This window comes from Athene noctua, chromosome 2, assembly GCF_965140245.1.
Source record: "Athene noctua chromosome 2, bAthNoc1.hap1.1, whole genome shotgun sequence".
Classification (NCBI taxonomy): domain Eukaryota; kingdom Metazoa; phylum Chordata; class Aves; order Strigiformes; family Strigidae; genus Athene; species Athene noctua.
This window is the reverse complement of record NC_134038.1, coordinates 100,535,381-100,555,944: the sequence shown is the minus strand read 5'-3', so window position 1 is coordinate 100,555,944 and position 20,564 is coordinate 100,535,381. Positions and strand designations below refer to the sequence as shown.

Below are 20,564 nucleotides of genomic sequence, written 5' to 3'. Positions count from 1 at the left end.
CTTGGAGCAGCAAGGAGTAGAAATCCAGGAAACCCCTTGCTTTTGGGGGACAGTTACATGCAGCTCCAGTCTCTGTGATTGGGCAGGGTCTTATGGGCCTCAGAGCTTGTTACCTACCTCATAGCAAGACACTGGCAGGCTGTAAGATAAATATAATTTCCACATCGGTTGTTGGCTTTTTTGAGGGTTTTGGTTTTTTAACAGAGAGAATGAAAAACTTGGAGACCTTTTTTTCCATCAGTAAAATCTAGCTCGTTTAGTAAAGTAGAAAGTAAAATTGAAAGTTTCAGGTTAGAGAAGGCTGCTAATTTATTTATTCATTTATTGTTACTCTTGTTGCTTTTAATTAGGTTCTCTCCCTAGTTTTGTGCTTTGGGATTCCTCCTTGAGCTTGTACTCATATTCATAGCACTTACAAAGCAAAATCAATTTTCATTCTTGGGAAAGAAATGCTGACCTTTCTAAAAGCATAACTTAACCAGGCATGTATTTGGTAAATGGTCTAGAAGAAAAAACCTTACCTGTCTTTTCGCTTTCCTTTTTCTTGCAATAATCCTTGGTCTTCGCTGTACCTAGTGATCCAGAGGTAATGAGTCCCTCCTGGTTTTTTAGGACAGTGAGAGAGAATTTCTGGCAGGGGTGCGTTAGAAGTGGGGTCTTGAGATCCAGTGATGAGATGGCTCCCAGGCAAGTCTCAGAGGGGTGGTAGCTAATTGGCACCCTGGGAAAGAGAAAGAGTTCAGCATGTGAAATGCCTACAGTTACCCAAACTTTTATTTGCACTTAAAGTAAGACTTAAGTCTTCTTACTTAAAGACTTAAAATAAGACTTAAGTCTGTCATTGAAGTTATTCAGTATTTGATTTGTAGAGATTTTGAGGTACTTAAGGGGGCACTGAGCAACAGAATTAGCAAAAGGCTTTGTCTGTGGAAGTATGAATGAAAGTCTTAATTAAAACAACCATGCTGGAATACTTAATAGGAATGGTAAATATGTCTCTGAGACTCTACAGTTTGACTTCTGGAAAATGCTGTGACAGGTACCCTGTTGAGGAAAATGCTAATTCATTTTATGGCAACTTTTGTGTATCCATCTCAGATGGATAATAAAGGCAAAATAATGTGAAAAGTGATTTCTAGCCATTGCTGTTTTATTTGTGTTTTAATTTATTTTATTCTGCCAAGGAGTAGCTAGTCTTTCTCTTGAGGAAATGACGTGTTGCCTTATAAGCAATGCCCTTTTGCTAAGAAGCAGCTTCTCGTTGAAAGAGAGGATGCTAATTGCTACAAAGCTGACTTGAATGTGTATTGGGTGCCATAGTGACTTGTAAGAAAATATGGTTCCTCCAGCAGTCTGATTTGACCTGTTTTGTTGTGACATTGCAGCAGATGCGGTCAACAATGCAGCTGGCTATGGATTCAGTGGAGTTGATGAGAGGGGCACTTTCCGCTGGGACCTGCTATCCAATTTAAATATCTGGAATATTGAGGTGAGTTAAAGGAGTGGCTGCACTGGCATAATTATAGAGAAATGGGCATGCTGGAAGTAAAATAAGTCCATACCAACAGGCTGCCTCTCTTTACCATGAAGAGGTTTTGTATTTTATCTGTTGGGCAGATAAAAAGCATCTGTCACGCAGCCTTTGTCACACTCTGTATTCAGGTTGCATTTCTAAATAGTTTATAGAGGGCTAATAAATGATTAATCAGATGTTTAATAAATGAGCAGTCAATTACTGTGGATTGTGGCTGAGTTCAGTGGGTCAATAAATTGCTCGCAGCTATGATTCTCCACCATCTGTGGTGTATTCTGTTTATTTACTTCTAACAGTCTTCCACTTCTGTAACTCAGATGAGATGGGTGATCGTAGTGAAAGGGGCCGCCTCGAGTAGGCATGGCACAGGCACGTGCAAGAGCTGGCCCCCTGCACATGCCTGGAGTGCCTCTTGTAAATGGTGAAAAGCAAGCGTTGGAGAGATAACAGGTAAAAACCGAGCAACCTGAATGGGAACTGGCAGGGCCGCATAGAGCTTAGATGGCTGCTGATCTAGAGCTCCATCCAGCAAACCACACTGTTTCTCAAAACATTTGTCACATGTTTCTTGCGACTGCAGTATCCTTTTAACATCCATTAGTTATTGTAAGCTATTTATGTTTGTTTCTCTAACGCAAAAGATGGCCAATGTAATTTACCCTGAAGAATATTTTGTGAATGCCAGTGGGATGTGAAAATGTTTATGCAACTGAGACTGCTTTCTAAAGGCTTCTTTTCTCTAGAAATAGGAGGAGCTTCCCCCTGTAGTCCTGTAGTTATGATTTTAAAAAGGAAAAGCAGATGAAAACAAGTTGACTGCTTTCTTACTGAATGATATATGACTAAGTGAATGTACTATAATAGCTATTCTCAAAAATGAAAGAGCCCCTCTAATTCTTCATTGAAGGATGCCAAAGCTGGAAGTATCATTATATATTCTCTTTCTCAACATCCTTTCTCTGTCTTTTTTTTTTTAACCTTAATTAATCCTCAGTATACATCTCCCCTTGAGTGGTACAGAAGGCACAGCCCAGAAATGCTTTGTGCTCCTCGATGGCATCAGCACACCAGATATCACTCTGAGATCATGGATCAATATCTGATTCAGTTTTGGGGCAGGAGATGATTCCTACCTTGATGGGCTGAGGCAGTTCCTGCTTGAAGGAGGGAAGTGAAGTGCAGGCAGTGCTCTTTAGTCAAGCCAAATTAAGGAAACAGGAGCCTTTGCTCCTCTCTACCTACTGAATTGTAAGGCCCCTCAAGAATGTTTTTTCCCTTTACTGGTCACATGAGCAATAGAGAATTGGGATGGAGAAATTATTTCCAGGAGCATAAAACAGAGTGCTCTATTGATTTGGTCATATGTGCAATGAGAAGAGAGGCTACAGAGACCATTACTTCGGGTAAGCCTTGAACTGTCACTTTAGGCACCAACAACAATTCCAGGAGCTGAAGTTTAAGTGCTTGTTCAATCACTGTGATTGTACAGTGCATTTTAAGGAGGTATAGCCACCTGCATATGTAAAATTGCTTAAGAGTTGGGAACTTGAGTGTTAAATGTGTCTAAGAAATTACCTGGTCTGTAGTAAAGATAAGCACATGGCAGGAGTTGTGAGGTCATTAAAATGTGATGGGGGCTAAATGCATGTGGGGGACTTAAAAGCCTTGGCAGCATGCATATTTTGACAGCCAGTGACTACTTTCTCTCTTGGTAATGTTACAGGGGAACTTAAAGGAGGCCAACAGAGAGTGACAATATTAGTTGGAAGAGAAATTGTATTTTTCTTGGCTTCTTCTAGTGCAGTAATGTGATTAAAATGCGGCAGTACTGTATTGGGAATTGCTAATCATTTTAACACTTTAAACACAGAGGATGAAGCACTAGCCCTTAGGATTCTGCATGGAAGTGCAAAAATATGTGCATATGCCCCCTTGCCTTTAATCTGTCTTTTCAGTGTGTCCTCACCTTCAGCTGATATGGGAAAATAATGTGAGGTCACTGAATCATGTTCCTGCTTGGTGAGGAGATTCTCTGAGGTTTCTGTCAGCAGGCAAGGAACAAGGTGGAGCAGGGGTCGGGAGCCACCAGAGGTGAAGTTGACCAGGATTAGGGGAACTGGTGCTCAATGGAGTCAGCAGTCCCCTAAAGCTGGGGGTGAAGAGGTACATGTGGTTCTACCAGGACCCTGGAGTCCACTCTAGTTTCTCAAGCTAATCAGCGGGCTGAGAATTGGATTCTAAATTCAGTCCTAAGATTATTTTTTTTTTTTGTCCATATTTTTTAGTCTTCCCCCAAATAATAAGGCGCTTTTTTTTTTTTTTTTTTTAGTTTTTATAACACTTTGTTTTAATAACACTCTAGGGAAATTCAGACTGCGTAATGGGTAGCAAGATATCTCTTCCAAAAATGAAGCTGTTTATGAACTGAAGGGAAGGCCAAGCATTTAAAAGAAGAAAGCTTTTCAGATTTACAGTAATTTGAAAAATAACCAAACATTGTATTTAATTTTACAAAACTAAGTGAGATTTTACAGCAAGTGCCAAGTGTTAGCAGTGAGCAATCAGCCTAGATAGTGTCCTTCCCAAAAACATATTAGTGTGACGACAGACTGTGGCACAGTCTTCACAACAGTTACCTAGTAGAATTAATATTTTTCATGTATCTCCTCTCTAATTTAAAATGCAGGTATTATTTTACAGGTTTCAGTGCTAACATTTCATGTGAACTTCTTTCTTAGACTGCGACAAGTTTTAAAATGTACATTGAAAACTGGAACATTCAGACAGCTGCCTGGCTAAAACGGTAAGAGTAGTGAAACAATAATTTCCTTGTGACACCCAAAAACTCTAGATGGCCTAGAAAAACTCTGACTGGCGAATCTTATAAATGTATAGCTTCTTGGTCTTTCTTGGTTTCTTGTGTCTGTACAGTTGGTGGAATAAAAGGTTATTTGGTGCTGTAAAGTTTTATTGCTGCAAATGTAAAATGCCCACATTTTATATATGAGCAGCAAAGCCATAAATTAATTGTTCAGATCTTCCATAATAAAAAGTAATATCGTTTTATTGGCATCTTTTAGGCTGCTGTTTGCCTCCATGGTTCTTGATTTATAGTTTCACTTTGTTATGTTATATTTCCCATACATCTTACTACCAGAGGTGAGCCTTGCTGTGTCAGTGGGGTCCGGTTCAGTTCAGCTAAAACTGGAGAGAAGTTGAAATCTCCAGAGCCCCAGTGTAGTCCGGTTTGGAGTTACCAGAAGATGCTTTCCAGGGAATCCCTGTTTACTATATGGAGAAGAGATTTCTTGTAGCACTGAGAGGTTCTGGTGTTAACCCATGACTGTTAAGGCATATAAAAATATTAGCATAAGTCTAAATTCTGTAGATTGAACTGTCTGTCATTACTTGTTATACACTTCTTGGCGTGATTAAAACTCAGCGTACAATCAGTGTGGTGTCTGAAATGCAGGCAGAGTTTTATTGTAGTTATCATAACTATTTTTGTTCTAAAGATATACATCTTAAAAGTCAATGTCTACTATTTTTCATTATTCCAATGATGTTCCTGGTAAGAAGTGCATTATCTCGACTAGTTTCTTTGGAACACAGCAAACTTCAGATAGCCAAATAGACTGGTTGGTGTGTTCTTGAACGGGTGTCATTTGCTTGCATCTTTGGAGTAAGATTTTGGACTGCTAAATCTAGCAGGAATCCCCAGTTTTGCAATAGCTTACGACACTCCCAGTTGTTCCCAGCATCTGCCAGATAACAGTGCTTAAAAATACCTCCCTTTGCTAGAGAAGGGTGGGGTCATATTTCACTGTCCTTTGACTCACTCTTGATCTGCCATCAGAGTTTTGAAGGGTAGTGTGTGATTCCAGATAGAGGTATAAAGGTGAAAGAGAAGTCTTGCATGCCCTTTGCCCTGTTATTTGTTTAAATGCTGTGAGCACTGGGAATATTTGTACAGGCGCTCTCTGGAAACTCGGTGCATAAAAGCATGCTTCCTCTTTCTGTCTAACCCTCCATCTAAATGAAGGGAGAGTGCCTCATGTTCTGGTCTGTAACAGAGGCAAGTTAAGACCATTAAGAAAAGCATAAGACCTTAAAAATGGAGAAGGATTTGAAGTGCCGTGTCCATTGATCAGTTGTATTCAGCCTCTTCTTGTTTTGTTTTCATTTTTGCAGCGTCTGCTATGACAGAGCTCCCTGGTACCCTACAGCTTTAACATTTGTCCTGTCAGCCCTGTGGCATGGTATCTATCCTGGATATTATTTTACATTTCTCACTGGAATCCTTATCACACTCGCAGCCAGAACAGTATGTACCTTTCAATGTTCTCTTCTAAGGCCCATGCTCGATACTATCCAGCTGTCAACAGCAGGGACCACCCTGATATGGTCAAGCAACATGTCCCTGCTGTGAGCCCTCTTCCATGCCTTTGCGGGCTTGATGTTCACTGAAGCTTTGTTCTGTATTAATGCTAGTTAAAAAGTATCCCCAGAAGTTAGAACCAGCACCAGTTCCGCACAGGCTGCAGTGCTGTCCCTGCCTGTCAGAGGAAATGTTGCTTATGGGTGTACAGTTGGTAGTGCCACCGGCTATGTCCAGGCAGTCAAATTTGCTAGGGATTCAAGGTCATGTTGGAGTCCATACTTCTGGGTCATGTTGCCTATATGCTGGCGTGTAATTGGCTCTGGGCCCAGTCTTTCACAAGAAGCTTCTATGGGTTGAGCATTAGCCCAAAATTGAACTCTTTCATGTGGATGCAACTGGTCTCTGTGTTTATGGGCCTCACGTTGGGTAAAATCACCAGAGACAGAACAGGTTTCACATCTCACTGTTGTTAAATTTATTACTGCTGTTCTTTCAGGCTGAACCAGCCAGTTGTGCAGGGCTGGGAAACACCACTGTTGTCTTTCAGAGTTTGGTTATGGATAAATAACCAGGTCAATTTGAAAGGTGAATTAAACCAGTGATCAGTATTAACCACTATGGATAGAGCAGGCTGCTGAACATGTGATCTTAACATGTGCTTTGCCTCTCATTTATGAGGATTTCATAGAAGTGAAGCTAAACCAAAATCTCTAGGGAACAGCACACACTTGCAGGTATAAACACATATTTATTCATTTAAAGTAACTTTGTTTCACTGTTGATAACAGTAATAAATCAAAACCAGGAGGAAGGAATATCAAATCATACCAACTCCCCAAAGATATGGTGCCAGATACCCAGCATGAGAGTCTGCTCCTATGATTATGACAGAGGAAATTGGGGGACACTTCTCTGCTTTCCGCTGGCTGACTGTGGGATCTTAGATATGCCAGTCAATACACTTTTGTCTTCCTACTCTCAGTGCTCTCTAACTGGAGTATAAACTTTTCTGTAATACTAATGATAAGTGGAGAGTCATATGCTACAATACATCCATGTGACTTTGCCTAAGAAATGAATTTATATAATTTTCTGTTTTGTTTTCCCTAACCTTTAGGTAAGAAACAGTTGCAGACATTACTTCCTCTCAACAGTGTCTCTCAAGATAGCCTATGACGTTGTTACCTGGGTTGTCACTCAACTGGCTGTGTGCTATACTGTTGCACCATTCGTTATGCTGGCTGTTGAGCCCACGATTAAGTTTTACAAGTAAGTTCTTTCCTCTTAACTGTTATTCTCCAGACCGGCACAGGCTTTTGTTAAATAACCCAAACCACACTGAAAGGCAGTTGGGCATTTCATCAAATTTGAAAGGACTTCAAACAGGATGCTTAATAATATGTAAGGGGTGATTTTTGCACTCCTATGTCTTAAGATGATAATCCCAAGGCAGAGCACCTCACTTGTACTTCTCAGTCTTTCTGTGTCCTTATGTAACTTTTCACGTACTCAGTTTGTCTTTTTCAAAACAGTTGAGTCTCAACCATTAACAGTGGCCAAAACTGGAGAGGTTAAGAGTGACATGAGTTGGCAGTAGGAAGGACTCGATGAGAAAAGACAAGGTTTCCAGCTGTCTAATACATAGAACAGGAGATGTGATTGGTCAGCAGGAGATAAGGAGGGTCTGTGGCAGAGCATTACTTGAAATGAGTATGCTTTTCTTTTTGAATACTTCCATAAGAAGGGAGTACTTCTTTAGGTTCCTTAAAAATAAGAAAACACTGATGTTGCAGAGTATAGTGAATATACTCTAATAAAAATAATTTGAAATAGGGAAAATAGTTTGCAAAGGGAGACTGGACTACACTGCTTTACTTTTCTTTCAACCTACAGTGTCAATATAGAGTAACAGGTTTTGATTTAGAAGAAAAACAATTCCCTTCTCTAATGTAAAAGACATAAAGCTGGTAGTCAAAATAGCTGCTGTCAGTAAGTGTTTGAAGGGGGTTGAATTTTGATGTACTTTATTCCTGTTTCTTAAAATATTTGATTTCAACACAGAAAACTTATCATATAAAAATTATTCCAAATCTTAGTTTCATTCCTTAATATTTTTTTCCCCAGTGACTTTGAACATAGTTAACATTTAAACTTAGAGACTATTAAAGCAAAGAAATTGTAGACCTTTGGACCAGGGCATGGATTTTTGAAGCACTTCGCCTAGCAGTGGTCTTAAGCACCTTGCAAGGATATTAAGAACTGAGGTAGGAAGTAAAAATGAGACCATAAAAAGGTGCATCTCTGTGGTTAAGAGCTGGACCCTACTGCTCCCAAATGTCATCCTCCCCAAGCTGCCAGAGCCTCACGTAATTGGTTTAAGTATCTTTTATTTCTGTTCAATCTTATGTATACTGAATTATTTGAAAAAAATTTGATATTTAATAAGATATCAAATAAAGATATCTGAATAGTTGACTTCAAGAACACAACCCTTCTGTAAACATCATTACCTGACCTTCCCTAGTTGAGTGTTTTGATTTATTTCAGATCTTGGCACTTGGAATTAATTTTTTTCTTTCTGTCACACTTACTTTATTTTTTTAAAACTTGTACAAGCTTTATATTCTAAGCATGTGGGATGTTTCTTCAGAATGTAGCCTTGTATACTCTAACATTAAAAGAGAGATGTGCTGAATAAGTCTGAGGTTGAATTACATGGGTTTGTTTATCTGAGCTGTCAGACTTTGGATTTTGGAGTTTGATTGGTTCCTTGCCTCATTAGCATTCACAGCAACATTTTCATCGATGCCAGGAGATACCACATGCATAGGCTGTGTGAAATTCAAGGGTGTATTTTTGTGCTTTCTAGTTCAGGTTCATACTTTCTGCATTCATCCCTTATGTCGTGGTTTAACCACAGCCAGCAATCTAGCACCACACAACCTCTCACTCATCTATGCTCTCTCTCCCTGCGCCCCAGTGGGATGGAGAGGAGAATTGGAAAAAGGAAAGTAAAACTGGTTTGAGATAAAAACAGTTTAATAGATGAAATAAAATATTACAATAGTAGTTGTAATGAAAAGGAAGATAACAAAAAGAGAGAGAAATAAAACCCAAGACAGACAAGTGATGCACAGTGCAATTACTCACCCACCCACTGACTAATGCCCAGCCAGTGATCCATGCCCCCTGCCCCCCCCATCCAACTTCCCCTTTCTATCCTGAGCATGACATTCTGTGGTGTAGAATATCCCTTTGGCTAGTTTGGGTCAGCTGATCTGGCCATCTTGCCCCCAGCTTCTTGTGCTCCTCCTCACTGGCAGAGCATGGGAAACCAAAAAGTCCTTAACTTAGGATAAGTACTACTTAGCAACAAGTAAAACATCAGTGTGTTATCAACATTATTCTCATACTAAATCCAAAACACAGCACTGTACCAGCTACAGAGTTAAAGAAAATTAACTCTGTCCTAGCTGAAACCAGGGCAGCTTGGCACTAAATTCTGCATGGACTTACTGAGGTTGCACAATTCATGCTATTACCAACAAAAATATAATATTCTCTTTCTGCTTTTGTTCCCAGGTCTATGTATTTTCACATGCATATTCTAAGCATCCTGGCATTGCTCGTGTTACGGATCAGACCTCAAGCCCACTCCATAAGAAAGCCTCAGAATCAGGCCATGCAGAACTCTGTTAAAAGCAAAGACAAATGATGCCTCCAAAGAAAATTGCTGACATTGGGAAATTGAACTGTCATATTGGAAACAAACGAAGAAGAAGAAGAACGGGTGGGATGAGGTTTGAAGTAGAAGACAAGTGGCATTTCTAGTGGTTATCTTAAAATCTTACTGGACAGGGCAGAAAAGAGCCTGAATGACTGTATATCAAATTATTCCAGTTAAGAGAGATTTTACAGGCAACGTTTACAGGCTCATGGGGCATTTTGATTTTTTTAATAAGTATTTTTATGAAGCGTTTTTATATATTTAAACTTTTTCACACAGAGAGGCATTTTTGCTCTTTTACAGAAATATACAATTATTAATCAATAATCTCGTGATTAGAGGGACAGGAAGCAGCTCATAAAGCGTTAGACCAGCTGCCCAGTAGCCTGGTGCTGTGGGCAGCTGGCAGGAGAAGCTTTTCATCTCTTGGCAATGGAGAGGGACGGTGCAAGTAGAAAACTACGGCCATGGGGTTGCTCAAGGTGCTGGCGCTGACTTCTGCCCCAGCAGGGAGAAAGGGAAGCGGGGCTTTCCCCGGCAATTCCTGGAGCAGGGACTGCAGCCTGAGCTTGGCAGCAAGGGTATTTCACATCCTTCAATGTGGCACCTGCTGGTAATGAGGGCCAGACAAGTCCCTTGGGAACAGGTGCGTGGGAAACACTGGCAACTGGCTATGTATGCCACAATCTAAAGCCAAGTAAAAGCAAAACTAAAGGCAGGGAGAGGGGGGAAACCCAACCTAGAGTAAAAGAAGGGACATAGGCCCTGTGATCAGTGGAGCTGTGCTTCTCTAATGATGCAGCTGGTGCTCACTGCTACATGAGCATTAACTTTGCAGTTTTAGCATGATGCAGCACTTCCATTTTGGTATGAAAATATCTGAGGAGTCATGCAGGTTTAGTATTTTAAAGCTCACAGTTATGGGTTAAATATGAAAAAAGTTTGTAATGGATCAGACTGTTCTCAGAAAATCCCATCTTATGAAGGGTTTTCTTTCCAGCAGAGTAACACTAATATGAAACCTGAACAGTAATTATCATAGTCATAATAAATCATTCTCTACAAAATACTGTGATGAAATGTTCATCACAAGAGTCAAGACAGAGCCCTTATATGATCTTTACATGTGACTTAGCCTGTTGATTCGAGTTTCTCTGCTTGTAAAGTCCTTGGCTTACAGGGATGTTTTGAGAATTAATTTCTAAAAGCTTGTTGTGCTTTGAGATAACCTGCTGCAAAATGCTGTGTCAGGTTTTCTTATTTAATGTTTTTTTTAAATCCACTTACCCCAGTAAAATAGGCTGGTACAACACATCAAAACCAACTAAAACATTTTTTAAAATTACTGTTTTCCAGGAATGTTTTTATCAGGATTTTGTGTAAGCAATTCCCTTGTTAAAGTATTGGTATTGCTTTATGATCGTTTAACTGACGTGTGATTGAGCAAAGAATATGCTGTTTACTGCATTGTGATTTTTGTGTCAGATTAAAATTTTGCAGAATCCTAACGTTTTGGAAAGAAACAAATAGGTGAAACCAAAACAAGTTCTAAAAACAGTTTGATTTTTGGTTTTTTTCTTTGGTGGAAAGTTTTTGTCCTGTGACCACCTTATGATTTAGAGCATAGTTCATGGAAGAGTTTATTTGGTAATTTATTTTGAAGGTCAGATGGGATTAAAAGGTTGATCTGAATAAACAAATTGCTTTGTGTCACTGCCTGTCATTATTAATCATAAATGTGTAGTGTGAAAATGGGTGAGTGGGTGAGATCCCTCTCACTTTTGAGGGGAGATGTTCAGGTCTGGTGGGTTTTACAGAGCAGCTGAGCTTTACATCCTGCTCCTGCTGAAATGGAGAAATGCAGTTTGTTTTCGTGGCAGCTTTGTCCTTAACTTGGCCTGTTTTTATTTGTCCTCATGTGTGTGTTCTCCTTGTGGCACCAGACTCAGCTTCATCGTGTTTCTTGTGAGAGGGAACCAGGGCTCATCCCCAGGGAGGAGGGGGGATTGGGCACTGCTGGCTGTGGGATCCTGAAGCTGATGCCAGCCCACGTTTACCTCCCAGAAACTGGAATGAATTGCTATGAGGTCTGGCAGAGCCAGCATAATGTGCATCAACTCCAGGCTTCGGCAGGCCTGCAGAAGGCAAGTGTTTCCAGCAGGTTGACTTTAACACCTCCTTTGGCAAATAAATACACTCAAAGCGGGATGTGAGTTTGTATCTGCTGCTCTGTACCCTGAGATCTGCCTCTACGGCCCACGCCCTGGTCTGCAGCCCTTCCCAAACTGTGCATTCAAGAGAGGCCAGATATTATCAGTGGAGTTTCTTTTCTAGTGTTTCACATAAGTGGAACTTGTTTAGCTCTGATGCCATCGACTTCTACAATGTGATGAATTAGTCAGGGCTAGTGAGCAAACTCTAATTTTCCTGTCACATGGTCTTCTCAGCCTGAGCCTCTCCATGAAAACAGGAACCCTGGCCTTCAGTGAGAACTGGTCATACGGATTTAATATGGTATGTTATATGAATTAAAACGGAAATGGTCTTTTTGAAACATTGCATTTGCAGGCAAACTTAATGGGTGAATTGGTCTTAAAGCAGGGGGGATGTTTTGGTTTAACCCTGGTCAGCAACTAAGCACCACACAACTGCTCTCTCACTCCTCCCCCCTCCCAGTGGGATGGGGAAGAGAATTGGAAAAATAAGTAAAACTCATGGGTTGATATAAGAACAGTTTAATAACTAAATTAAAATATAATAATAGTAATAATATAAAAAATGGTAGTAAAACATAATAATTGTAATGAAAAATAATATAACAGAGAGAGAAATAAACCCCAAGAAAAGACAAGTGATGCACAATGCAATTGCTCACCACCCACTGACTGATGCCCAAGCAGTGATCCACCCCCCAGCCAACTCCCCCCAGTTTCTACACTGAGCATGATGTTCTGTGGTATGGAATATCCCTTTGGGTAGTTCAGGTCAGCTGTCCTGGCCGTGCTCCCCCCCCAGCTTCTTGTGCACCTGCTCGCTGGCAGAGCATGGGAAACTGAAAAATCCTAAACTTAGGATAAGCGCTACTTAACAACTTAACAACAACACAATCAGTGTGTTATCAACATCATTCTCACACTAAATCCAGAACACTGCACTGTACCAGCGACTAGGAAGAAAATTAACTCTGTCCCAGCTGAAACCAGGATAGCGGAAAATTGTCTAAAATCTTTGCTGTACTGTGTTACTGCGGTCTAGGCAGCTTACCTAACCAGACATGGCAGTCCTGCAAAGCTAACAGAGTGGATTTAAATCACTGTGAAATATTCCTTTGAAAAAAGGCTGTTCGCTTTGGTACTACCTTTCTCAATCCATTATACGGAATCTTCCTCTTCTTTTTTTCTCGAGGGAAAAAAGTTTGGTTTCATAGAAAGGCTGTAAACAGCCACTACGATTTAGAGGAGACTTGTACTAGTAGTATGCATCTGTTTTGCACAGGAGTATATAACTCTAAGAGCCAAAGTAGAAATTCAGGTTATAAAAGTGTGATGTTGGGAACCTGAGTACTGACCTTGCATTACTTAGTGTCTATTTGGAATACTGTAATTTGAGGGTGTGCTTCCGTGGTTAAAATACATGATTGTGGTTACCAATGTTAATCGTTTCTAATCCCTCTCTAGGTTCCTTGCGCTGCAAAAAGATGAGAAGCTGAATCTTCTAGAGAGATTCTGAAGACAAAACCAGTCTTGATAGTTTGAAAGAGAAAAATATGGGACTGTCAGACAGAAATGAAAAAGGTAGATTGTACTGGGTTGACAAAGGCTTTATTTTAAATATGGGCATACCAAAACGACACATACCCCCTCCCACCCCCCCTTGGACTGCAAATTATAGCTGCTATTTTTCAGCACATTTGGCTGCATTTAAACTAAACTAGAAGTTGAGACACACTTAGGAGAGGGGACTGAATGAAGAGCAAAACTTCATTTCAGCTTAACTGTAGATCTGATATTTAAAGAAGCAGCAGCTCAGCAATTTCCTCAGTGGGCTGGAAACACAAAGTACTTTCTTTTACTGTTCTGTAAGCTGTCCCCCTCCTTGAGTACATTCCTGCATGTCCCCATTGAGCATGCCAAATGATGGAGGCAGCACAAAAGTGTGATACAAGGTGGGCAGACATTTTTCCTCTCTTTTTGGCTGTTCTGTGTGCATACATTGCACATAGCTGGGATTTTTGAATCACTTAAAATGAGGTAGGTGGTGAGAAGGCCGTAGATTTTTACTCGATTGGTAGGTGTTTGCATAAACCTGCACTTACCTCTCTGCACATGAAAATGCAGGCTCAGCAAAGTAGATCTGGATCCTTTCTTGGAAATACAGGTTGAACTCCCAATACCCAAGGAAGTCTCGTGGTAAAATTCCTATCAGTGAGCTCAGTGTCTCTGATATTTAAAGTCTTTATCTCCTTATCCCTGAACTGGGGACTTTAAAAAAATATTCTTTTGGCTGCAGTAGTAAAGAGACTAAACAGAAACTTGTCTTTGAGAAATGTCTGTAGTCCATACGTTGTGGACAGAGAAAGAGCATGTCTCTCTTCATCCTTGCCCAAGACAAAGTGACATGCATGGCTGCATATTGAAATATCAAATATCCTTCGAGGTAGCATTCTCTTTCCTTATGTGACTGATGTACTTCAGCTCTCTGGGGCTAGAGGCGTTCTACTGTGATACAAAGCGGGAAGCCTTGCCTGACATCTCAGCATGAGTACAAATGCACATTATGCGCTTTAGAAACGTATTCTTTTGTGCGGTATCAGCCTGCTGCTCCCTTTCTTCTTAGAGATGACAGTAATAATATGCATGAAGTGTTTGGTTTGCTCTGGTTGGAAACCGCCGGCTGCTGAGCGCCGATGTGACATGAAGCTGGAGCGCGTTTGCTGGGTTGCGTTTACGAGCAGTGCCCTCTGTGGGCGGCTGGACCTCAGCAAACACTCGAGCGAAGAAGGTTCAAGGGTGAGACGTGGGGGATGCTGCAAAGGCCATGGTTTTTGTGGCAGTGCAACCGGGCTAACTGCAGGACAGCTGGAGGTTCTCTCATGTGTGATAACAAACGTGTTTTGCTTTGGGGCCAGAGAGCAAGAGAAATTGAAGACCTAGATAGATTGGAAGAAAAGATTACAGGGTGAAATGCTGCCTTGTTGGTAGAAGAAAGGTAGTGTTTATATGCCTTGAGAACTTGGGGTACACTTTCATTCTTCTGACTCAACTATGGTCTGTGGAAGGGAACCACAAGATGAGGGAAAATCAGTTCTGAGAAGTGCCCCAAGGCTGCCCTCAGGACCCAATTTATTGTTTGTCCATAGAGTTCTGTGTGAGAGAGCCCAAGCTTGCCTGGAGGTTTTTCCACTGCAGGCTGGTTCCCTGCACACCCAGGTGAGGGGCCGTGCAGCTCGCCTGTGAGGCCCTGGCACGAACAGCAGGCAGCAGATCTGGGAGCAGGCCACAGTCAGTTCTCTCGATCCCTCTGTCAGATGCCGTACTTGTACATATTATGCCTGGTGGAAGAGTTTGGAGGGGACCGAGGTCAAACCAGTCATGGTGGGACAGGGTGAAGGGAAACACTGCCAGGGCCCGGACATGCTAAGCAACCCTTGCCTTGTCCAGGGATGGACACTGGTACACCTCTTCATCAGAAACATCTTCAGATGGTGACATTGTCACTGCTCTGAGACGCATGGATTTCTCTTTGTTAATATTTATTCTTGCCTCGATGGCTTCTGTATTAGCGTGCTTTAGTTTTTCTGCTTTAGTTTTATCTGTGTTTGAGAAAGATACTGTTATGTGGCTATTTTATATCTGATCAGGAGGATACACAACTAAAGGCAACCTCTAAAGATGTGGTGGATAATGTGAGTATAGGAATAAATAATGTGAACGCATTCTAAGTCCATTAATTGATTTACCTGCCTGTGACTCTGACATGGTTTTTTTTGCCTGAGTGCTCTTAAATGACATCTTCCAGTGTGCAGCAGATGGTGCAGGTTTTCCCTGAAGGTGTCTTGGGAAGCAGCTCGGACAAAAAAAAGCCCATTTCTGACACCCACTGGCCCCCCAGCTGACCTGGTCCACAGCTCCTCCAGGGAAGCTGGCTGAGGGGCTGCCTAGGATGCTTTTGTGTAGCTTCAGGGTGCCCATGTGCTTCCTCCTTCTCCCACCCTGTGAACACATGTGCAATTGATGATGAGAGAGAGAATCTGCTTGCAACTGCAGCCCTCAATGTGCAAACCTGGGTGCAGGGCCCATCTATTATATGAAATAAGAGACGATCCTCAAACAAATCACGAGCGGAAAGACCAATCGCTTTGGGCAGCAGACAGCAGAGATAATTGTGTAGGTGGGGACTGGAGGTACAGAGAGATTGTGACAAGGGACCATGAGCAGTCAGCTTGTGCCGCAAGAACAAGCAAAGGGCGGGTTTCCAAAGTGCCAGCCTACAGCTTCACACATCTGCTGACAGAGATGCTGGCAAGGTTGGCCTGCTGCTTTTGGAAGAGTCAGTGCTCTGGTGGGGCCAGATGCAGCCCCCGTGGGAACAGCTGCCTGCCACGGCCTGACCGAAGGACCTGCGTGGCACGGGAGGAGGGGACCGCAGCCTCGTTAGCAGCTGCGCTCTCTGGGCACATGCATGTGCCTGATTGCCAGGCCCTGGGTGTTTCAAATCTTGGACTGGACCCTCCTGTGCTTCCCCCCACCCCAGTGAAATCAAGAGATGCTCTTAAAATAGGAAATGTCATCAAGAATCTTTAGTGTCTTTATACTCGCCTTCTGATCTTGGCGCCTTTGAAGCTTGCACATTCAAGCTGCTCCCAGCTGCGAAGGCCAGAAAGGCTTTTGGAAACTGTGGCTATCAGTAAGACTGTTTCCACACTGCGCCCAGTCCCCCAGTGCGTTTTGCAAATGATGTAGAAACACCATGGGCACAGGAGCCCTCCTTGCTCCTCACTGCTTCCTGCCTAGAGTTTCGGCTGCCAGGAGGGACAGTGGCAGAAACTGCCCAGAGGATGGGAAGCGGCATTATCGGCAGCTTTCAGAGAGCTGGCTTCTGCAGAGCGGTTTTGTTTGCAGCCAGCCGCGTGGTCCCAGCAGCGTGCTATTGGCCTGCCTCAATTAGACTTCTTGACTGATGGCCAGTTTAATGAGCCTATGTACAGAGGGTCATTCAACATGGCAATTATACCTATAAATCTATTTGCAGCAGGGCTCGAATAACCTTTTGTGCACAGTTCTTCATAAAATGACTGTCTGATTAATTAACATTAATTTATCCACTGTATGGAACCAGATGCAGTCTGTATGAAAGCCTCTGCTCTGATGTGCAGGCGCCGTGTGAACTGGGAGGATTTGGGGATGGGAATGCTCTGATGTTGTTTAAAGCCTCTCTTTCAGATTTTTTTTTCCCCCTCTTTCTTCCTCTCTCTGTCTCTCTGGTCCCAGTTGATTAACATTCCAGGGCAGCATCATATAACAGGGGGCAAAATTCAATTAATTGAATATGAAATATTTATAACCCTACTCTATGTGTCTATCAGAGAAGGGTCCTTAATAGATCTTCTCATTAGCATGGACTGGTGACTCACTTCTCTGCTTTCACAGTCATTTGGAATTAAAATCCAATTAATCTAATGTCCCTGTGAATATTATTAAACTATTTGAAAAACTGCATAGAAGAGATATGAGGCAGGGGGTGAGGGGCTAAGAGAAGAAGAGGGAATATGTCTTGAGCTCATGAAGATTCATTTCTTCTCTGTTAAGCACATAGTCTGGAAAGACTAATTCCCTGTTTTCTGGAAAATGGATACCTATTTCTTAATATCAAAGCCTAAGAATGGAAAAATAACTTGCTTTCTACAAGCAGAACTATGTCGTCTTTGAACAGGCAAAGAAATGCCCGTATCTCCTCCCACCTTTCAGGTTGCTCCTACTTCTTGGATGTGAATGTTAGCCTGAAGCAGTGGACAGATTTGCACAAGGTATTTAGGCACCACAAGATAATTTTGGGGCTCCTTCCCAGCTCTTCAGCAGCATTCAACTGCTCTAAACTGCAGGGCTGGCTGTGCAGCCAGAGACCCCAGCTGCTCATCCTGGGGACCAGGAGGGCACTGCGTGTCCCTCCTGACCCTTGCAGGAAATTTCCCTTCCTGTAGAAAGGGGAGCATAGAGAAGGGGGCAGGGTGAGATTCTACCTTCCCAGGCAAAAGTAGATCCCTGGGCTGGGGAGCACTCCTGGACTGCCTCGTACAGACGTAGCCTAGAGGACTATTTAATTGTTAAATATCTCTGTCTCTTCAGTGGATAGGACACTGACCTGAAACTCAGCAAAGAGGGATCTTAACCATGAATTTCACATGCGAACTCTGAGCAGGAGGCAAGTTTCTAAATTGAATATTCCCCTGATGGGAATGACTTGAGGACAAAATCCTTTAATGACTCAAAGGAATTCAGAGACTGCTGCAAGAGCGTTCAAGTCAGGAGATAAATACTTCTGAGCTGGAAGAATATTCTGGATATCCAGATAAAAAATGTTCCTCTTCTATTTTAAAAAGAGTAAATTAAAAGATCTGTCCGCAGAGTTTGTTCTGGTTCTGTTTGTTTGGGGTTTTTTTAGGTGTAAGTAAACTATTCCTTTGAACACTGCCCCTTTGTTTTTCTCTTAGAAGGTTAGTTCAGACATTATCACAGAACATAAATACATATTAAGATACAACTATTATGCATCCCAATGTCTTTATGAAGCCAGACTTTAGAGAGACTGAACATACTTTTCCTGTCACAGAGGTACAACCCATGGGAGACACTTAGCTGCAAAGTAATGCTGCTGTATCGACTGCAAACCAGAAACAAGGAATACTTGTGGATATTGGGCAGTCAGGCTCAGTGACTCCTTTCCTTCAGCACATTTGGAGTTTTTGTCACCCCTGTATCGATTGGTTCTGATTTATTTATTTGTTGTAACTGTCAAAACCGAAGGCTGCGCCTATGTGGTATGGTGAAGTACAACATGCAAATCTCAGTTGCTCTGGACTGGATGCAGCAAATATATCACAGGTGAACGTGTGTATTTTTCATTTACTGAGGGAAATCTATGCCTAATGTGCCCTTTTCCCCTTATTGCAACCCTAAAAGTAATCTAAATCTTTTTAAAGTTGCTTAATTTACTAATAATGAAAACTCATCAGCAGTTTGGTTTGGTGCTCATCTGCACAGAGGAAAAGTCAGAGCTGTCAGAAACATATTCACATTCACAGTAAATCTGAGCCAGAAGCCTCTTAATTCAGACCACAGTTTTTCAGGGAGCAGAAAGCAAGAATTAAAATCTTAACGTTCTTCACTCTGGAGAAATCACAGTACCTGAAATGCAGTGGTACCCCACAGGACAAATGCAGAATGCCCTGAAGGTGCATTCTTGGTCTGCTGGTAAGCTGGTGCCACTGCAAAAAAGCTGCTCTTTGTACTTGGTAGCATTTCATACCTGTTTTGTCTGTCTATCAGTCTATATTTATTTATTTATTGCTAATGACTTGGTAGCATTTCATACCTGTTTTGTCTGTCTATCAATCTATATTTATTTATTTATTGCTGCTGACTAGCCATGATGGATATAGGGAGGTGGCTGAATCTAAACCACAGGCTTAAAATTTTTTTTATCTAAGGCCCTAATTGGGTTTGCTTTGATATTAGAAGAGATTGTGGCAAAACTCTTGAGTCCAAGTTAAGAGAAGGAACAAGTTTTTCTTTTCTGTAACTGCTTTTTCTGCGGCTGGTCACTAGATGTTGTCCCCAGTTTATTCTTATTCCCTCTTCCATCCTAGCCAGAGATAAATGTGGCAGCCCTTCTTAGTGGCTTCCCTCTCCCTTTGTCTGTTGTTTATGGTCTATGTCCTAGCTTAGGCTCCAAGCCCCAGCGGTCAGGCACAAATAATCTTGATTGCCCCTTTCCCTGGGATCTTTGCAGCAGGAAAACAGAAGAAAGGCAACATAAAGTGCACTTGTTCTGTGCTGTGAAGATTGCACTCCCACTTTGCGCTGGTATAAAATGACTGCTGCTGCTGAAGGGCAGTGGAAAATCAAATCTCTGGGTCCTTTTTTCAATCTTCTGTAGTCCTCTGCACACTTCAGGCGCTGTATGAATCATTATAATTTCTTCCACATTGCCACTTTGTCTGTGAGCTTCCTTTGAGCAGTGTTTTCTGTTTTGTGCTCTCTTCCAGCAGGCTCTAGCTTTTCTGGAAGTGGCTGCCTGAGCTCTTTCCCAGGGCGAGGGTACACCAGCCAGTGCATCAATCCACTTTTGTTTTCATTATGCCAGCTTCCTGTGAAGTTTTCAAATTAATTTTAATGCCTCCCTCAATTTTAAGGCCTATAAAAAGACCTTGGTTCTGCCTACCTTGGTGAATTGGGACCTTTTCAGGAATCCGGAGGATGCTTTTGCCTTGGTGCTGCGGGTAGCCGTTTCCCCTGCCTGAATTCAGCAGGTTCCTGGCATTAGCAGTCCAAAAACATCCGGACCCCTCCCCAGCACCCTGGGGTCAGAGGATGGGGCCACACTTTAGATGCTACATCCCTGCTCCACACTGTGCTGGGTTGAGCAATCCCAGCAGGATGGTCCTGAGCCTCGTGCCTGCATCCCTGTGCTTGGCCGATGTGTTGGAAACAGGATTGTTCCATGCAAGCCCAGCCAAAGCTGAGGGGGAGTGCTGCAGCTCAAGTGACAATCAGCACAGCATTTGTGTTTTTCCTATACAAGGTCAAAAAAAGAGGACTGAATAAAGGGTTTGGTCTGTGGCTGGGTTGCAATTCAAAATGGTGACCGCATCTTATGTGGACTTATTTATGTTAGCTTTAAACTAGTTGGCTCTGTGGCAACAT

The 20,564-nt window shown here is 42.1% G+C and overlaps 1 protein-coding gene across 3 annotated transcripts in view; it reads left to right on the top strand.

Moving 5' to 3' along the window:
• The window catches only part of MBOAT1 (membrane bound glycerophospholipid O-acyltransferase 1), a 57,735-nt gene extending 46,389 nt beyond the window's left edge, over positions 1 to 11,346 (top strand). For 2 of the 3 annotated variants that reach the window (XM_074897908.1, XM_074897906.1), the window contains 5 exons: positions 1,386 to 1,489; positions 4,273 to 4,337; positions 5,726 to 5,858; positions 7,033 to 7,184; positions 9,498 to 11,346. In XM_074897908.1, coding sequence (XP_074754009.1) covers positions 1,386 to 1,489; positions 4,273 to 4,337; positions 5,726 to 5,858; positions 7,033 to 7,184; positions 9,498 to 9,630 — 587 coding nt within the window. In that variant the 3' untranslated portion in view covers positions 9,631 to 11,346. The remainder of the gene's footprint in view (positions 1 to 1,385; positions 1,490 to 4,272; positions 4,338 to 5,725; positions 5,859 to 7,032; positions 7,185 to 9,497) is intronic. The other variant, XM_074897907.1, reaches the window with a different exon arrangement.
• Positions 11,347 to 20,564: the final 9,218 nt, after the last annotated feature.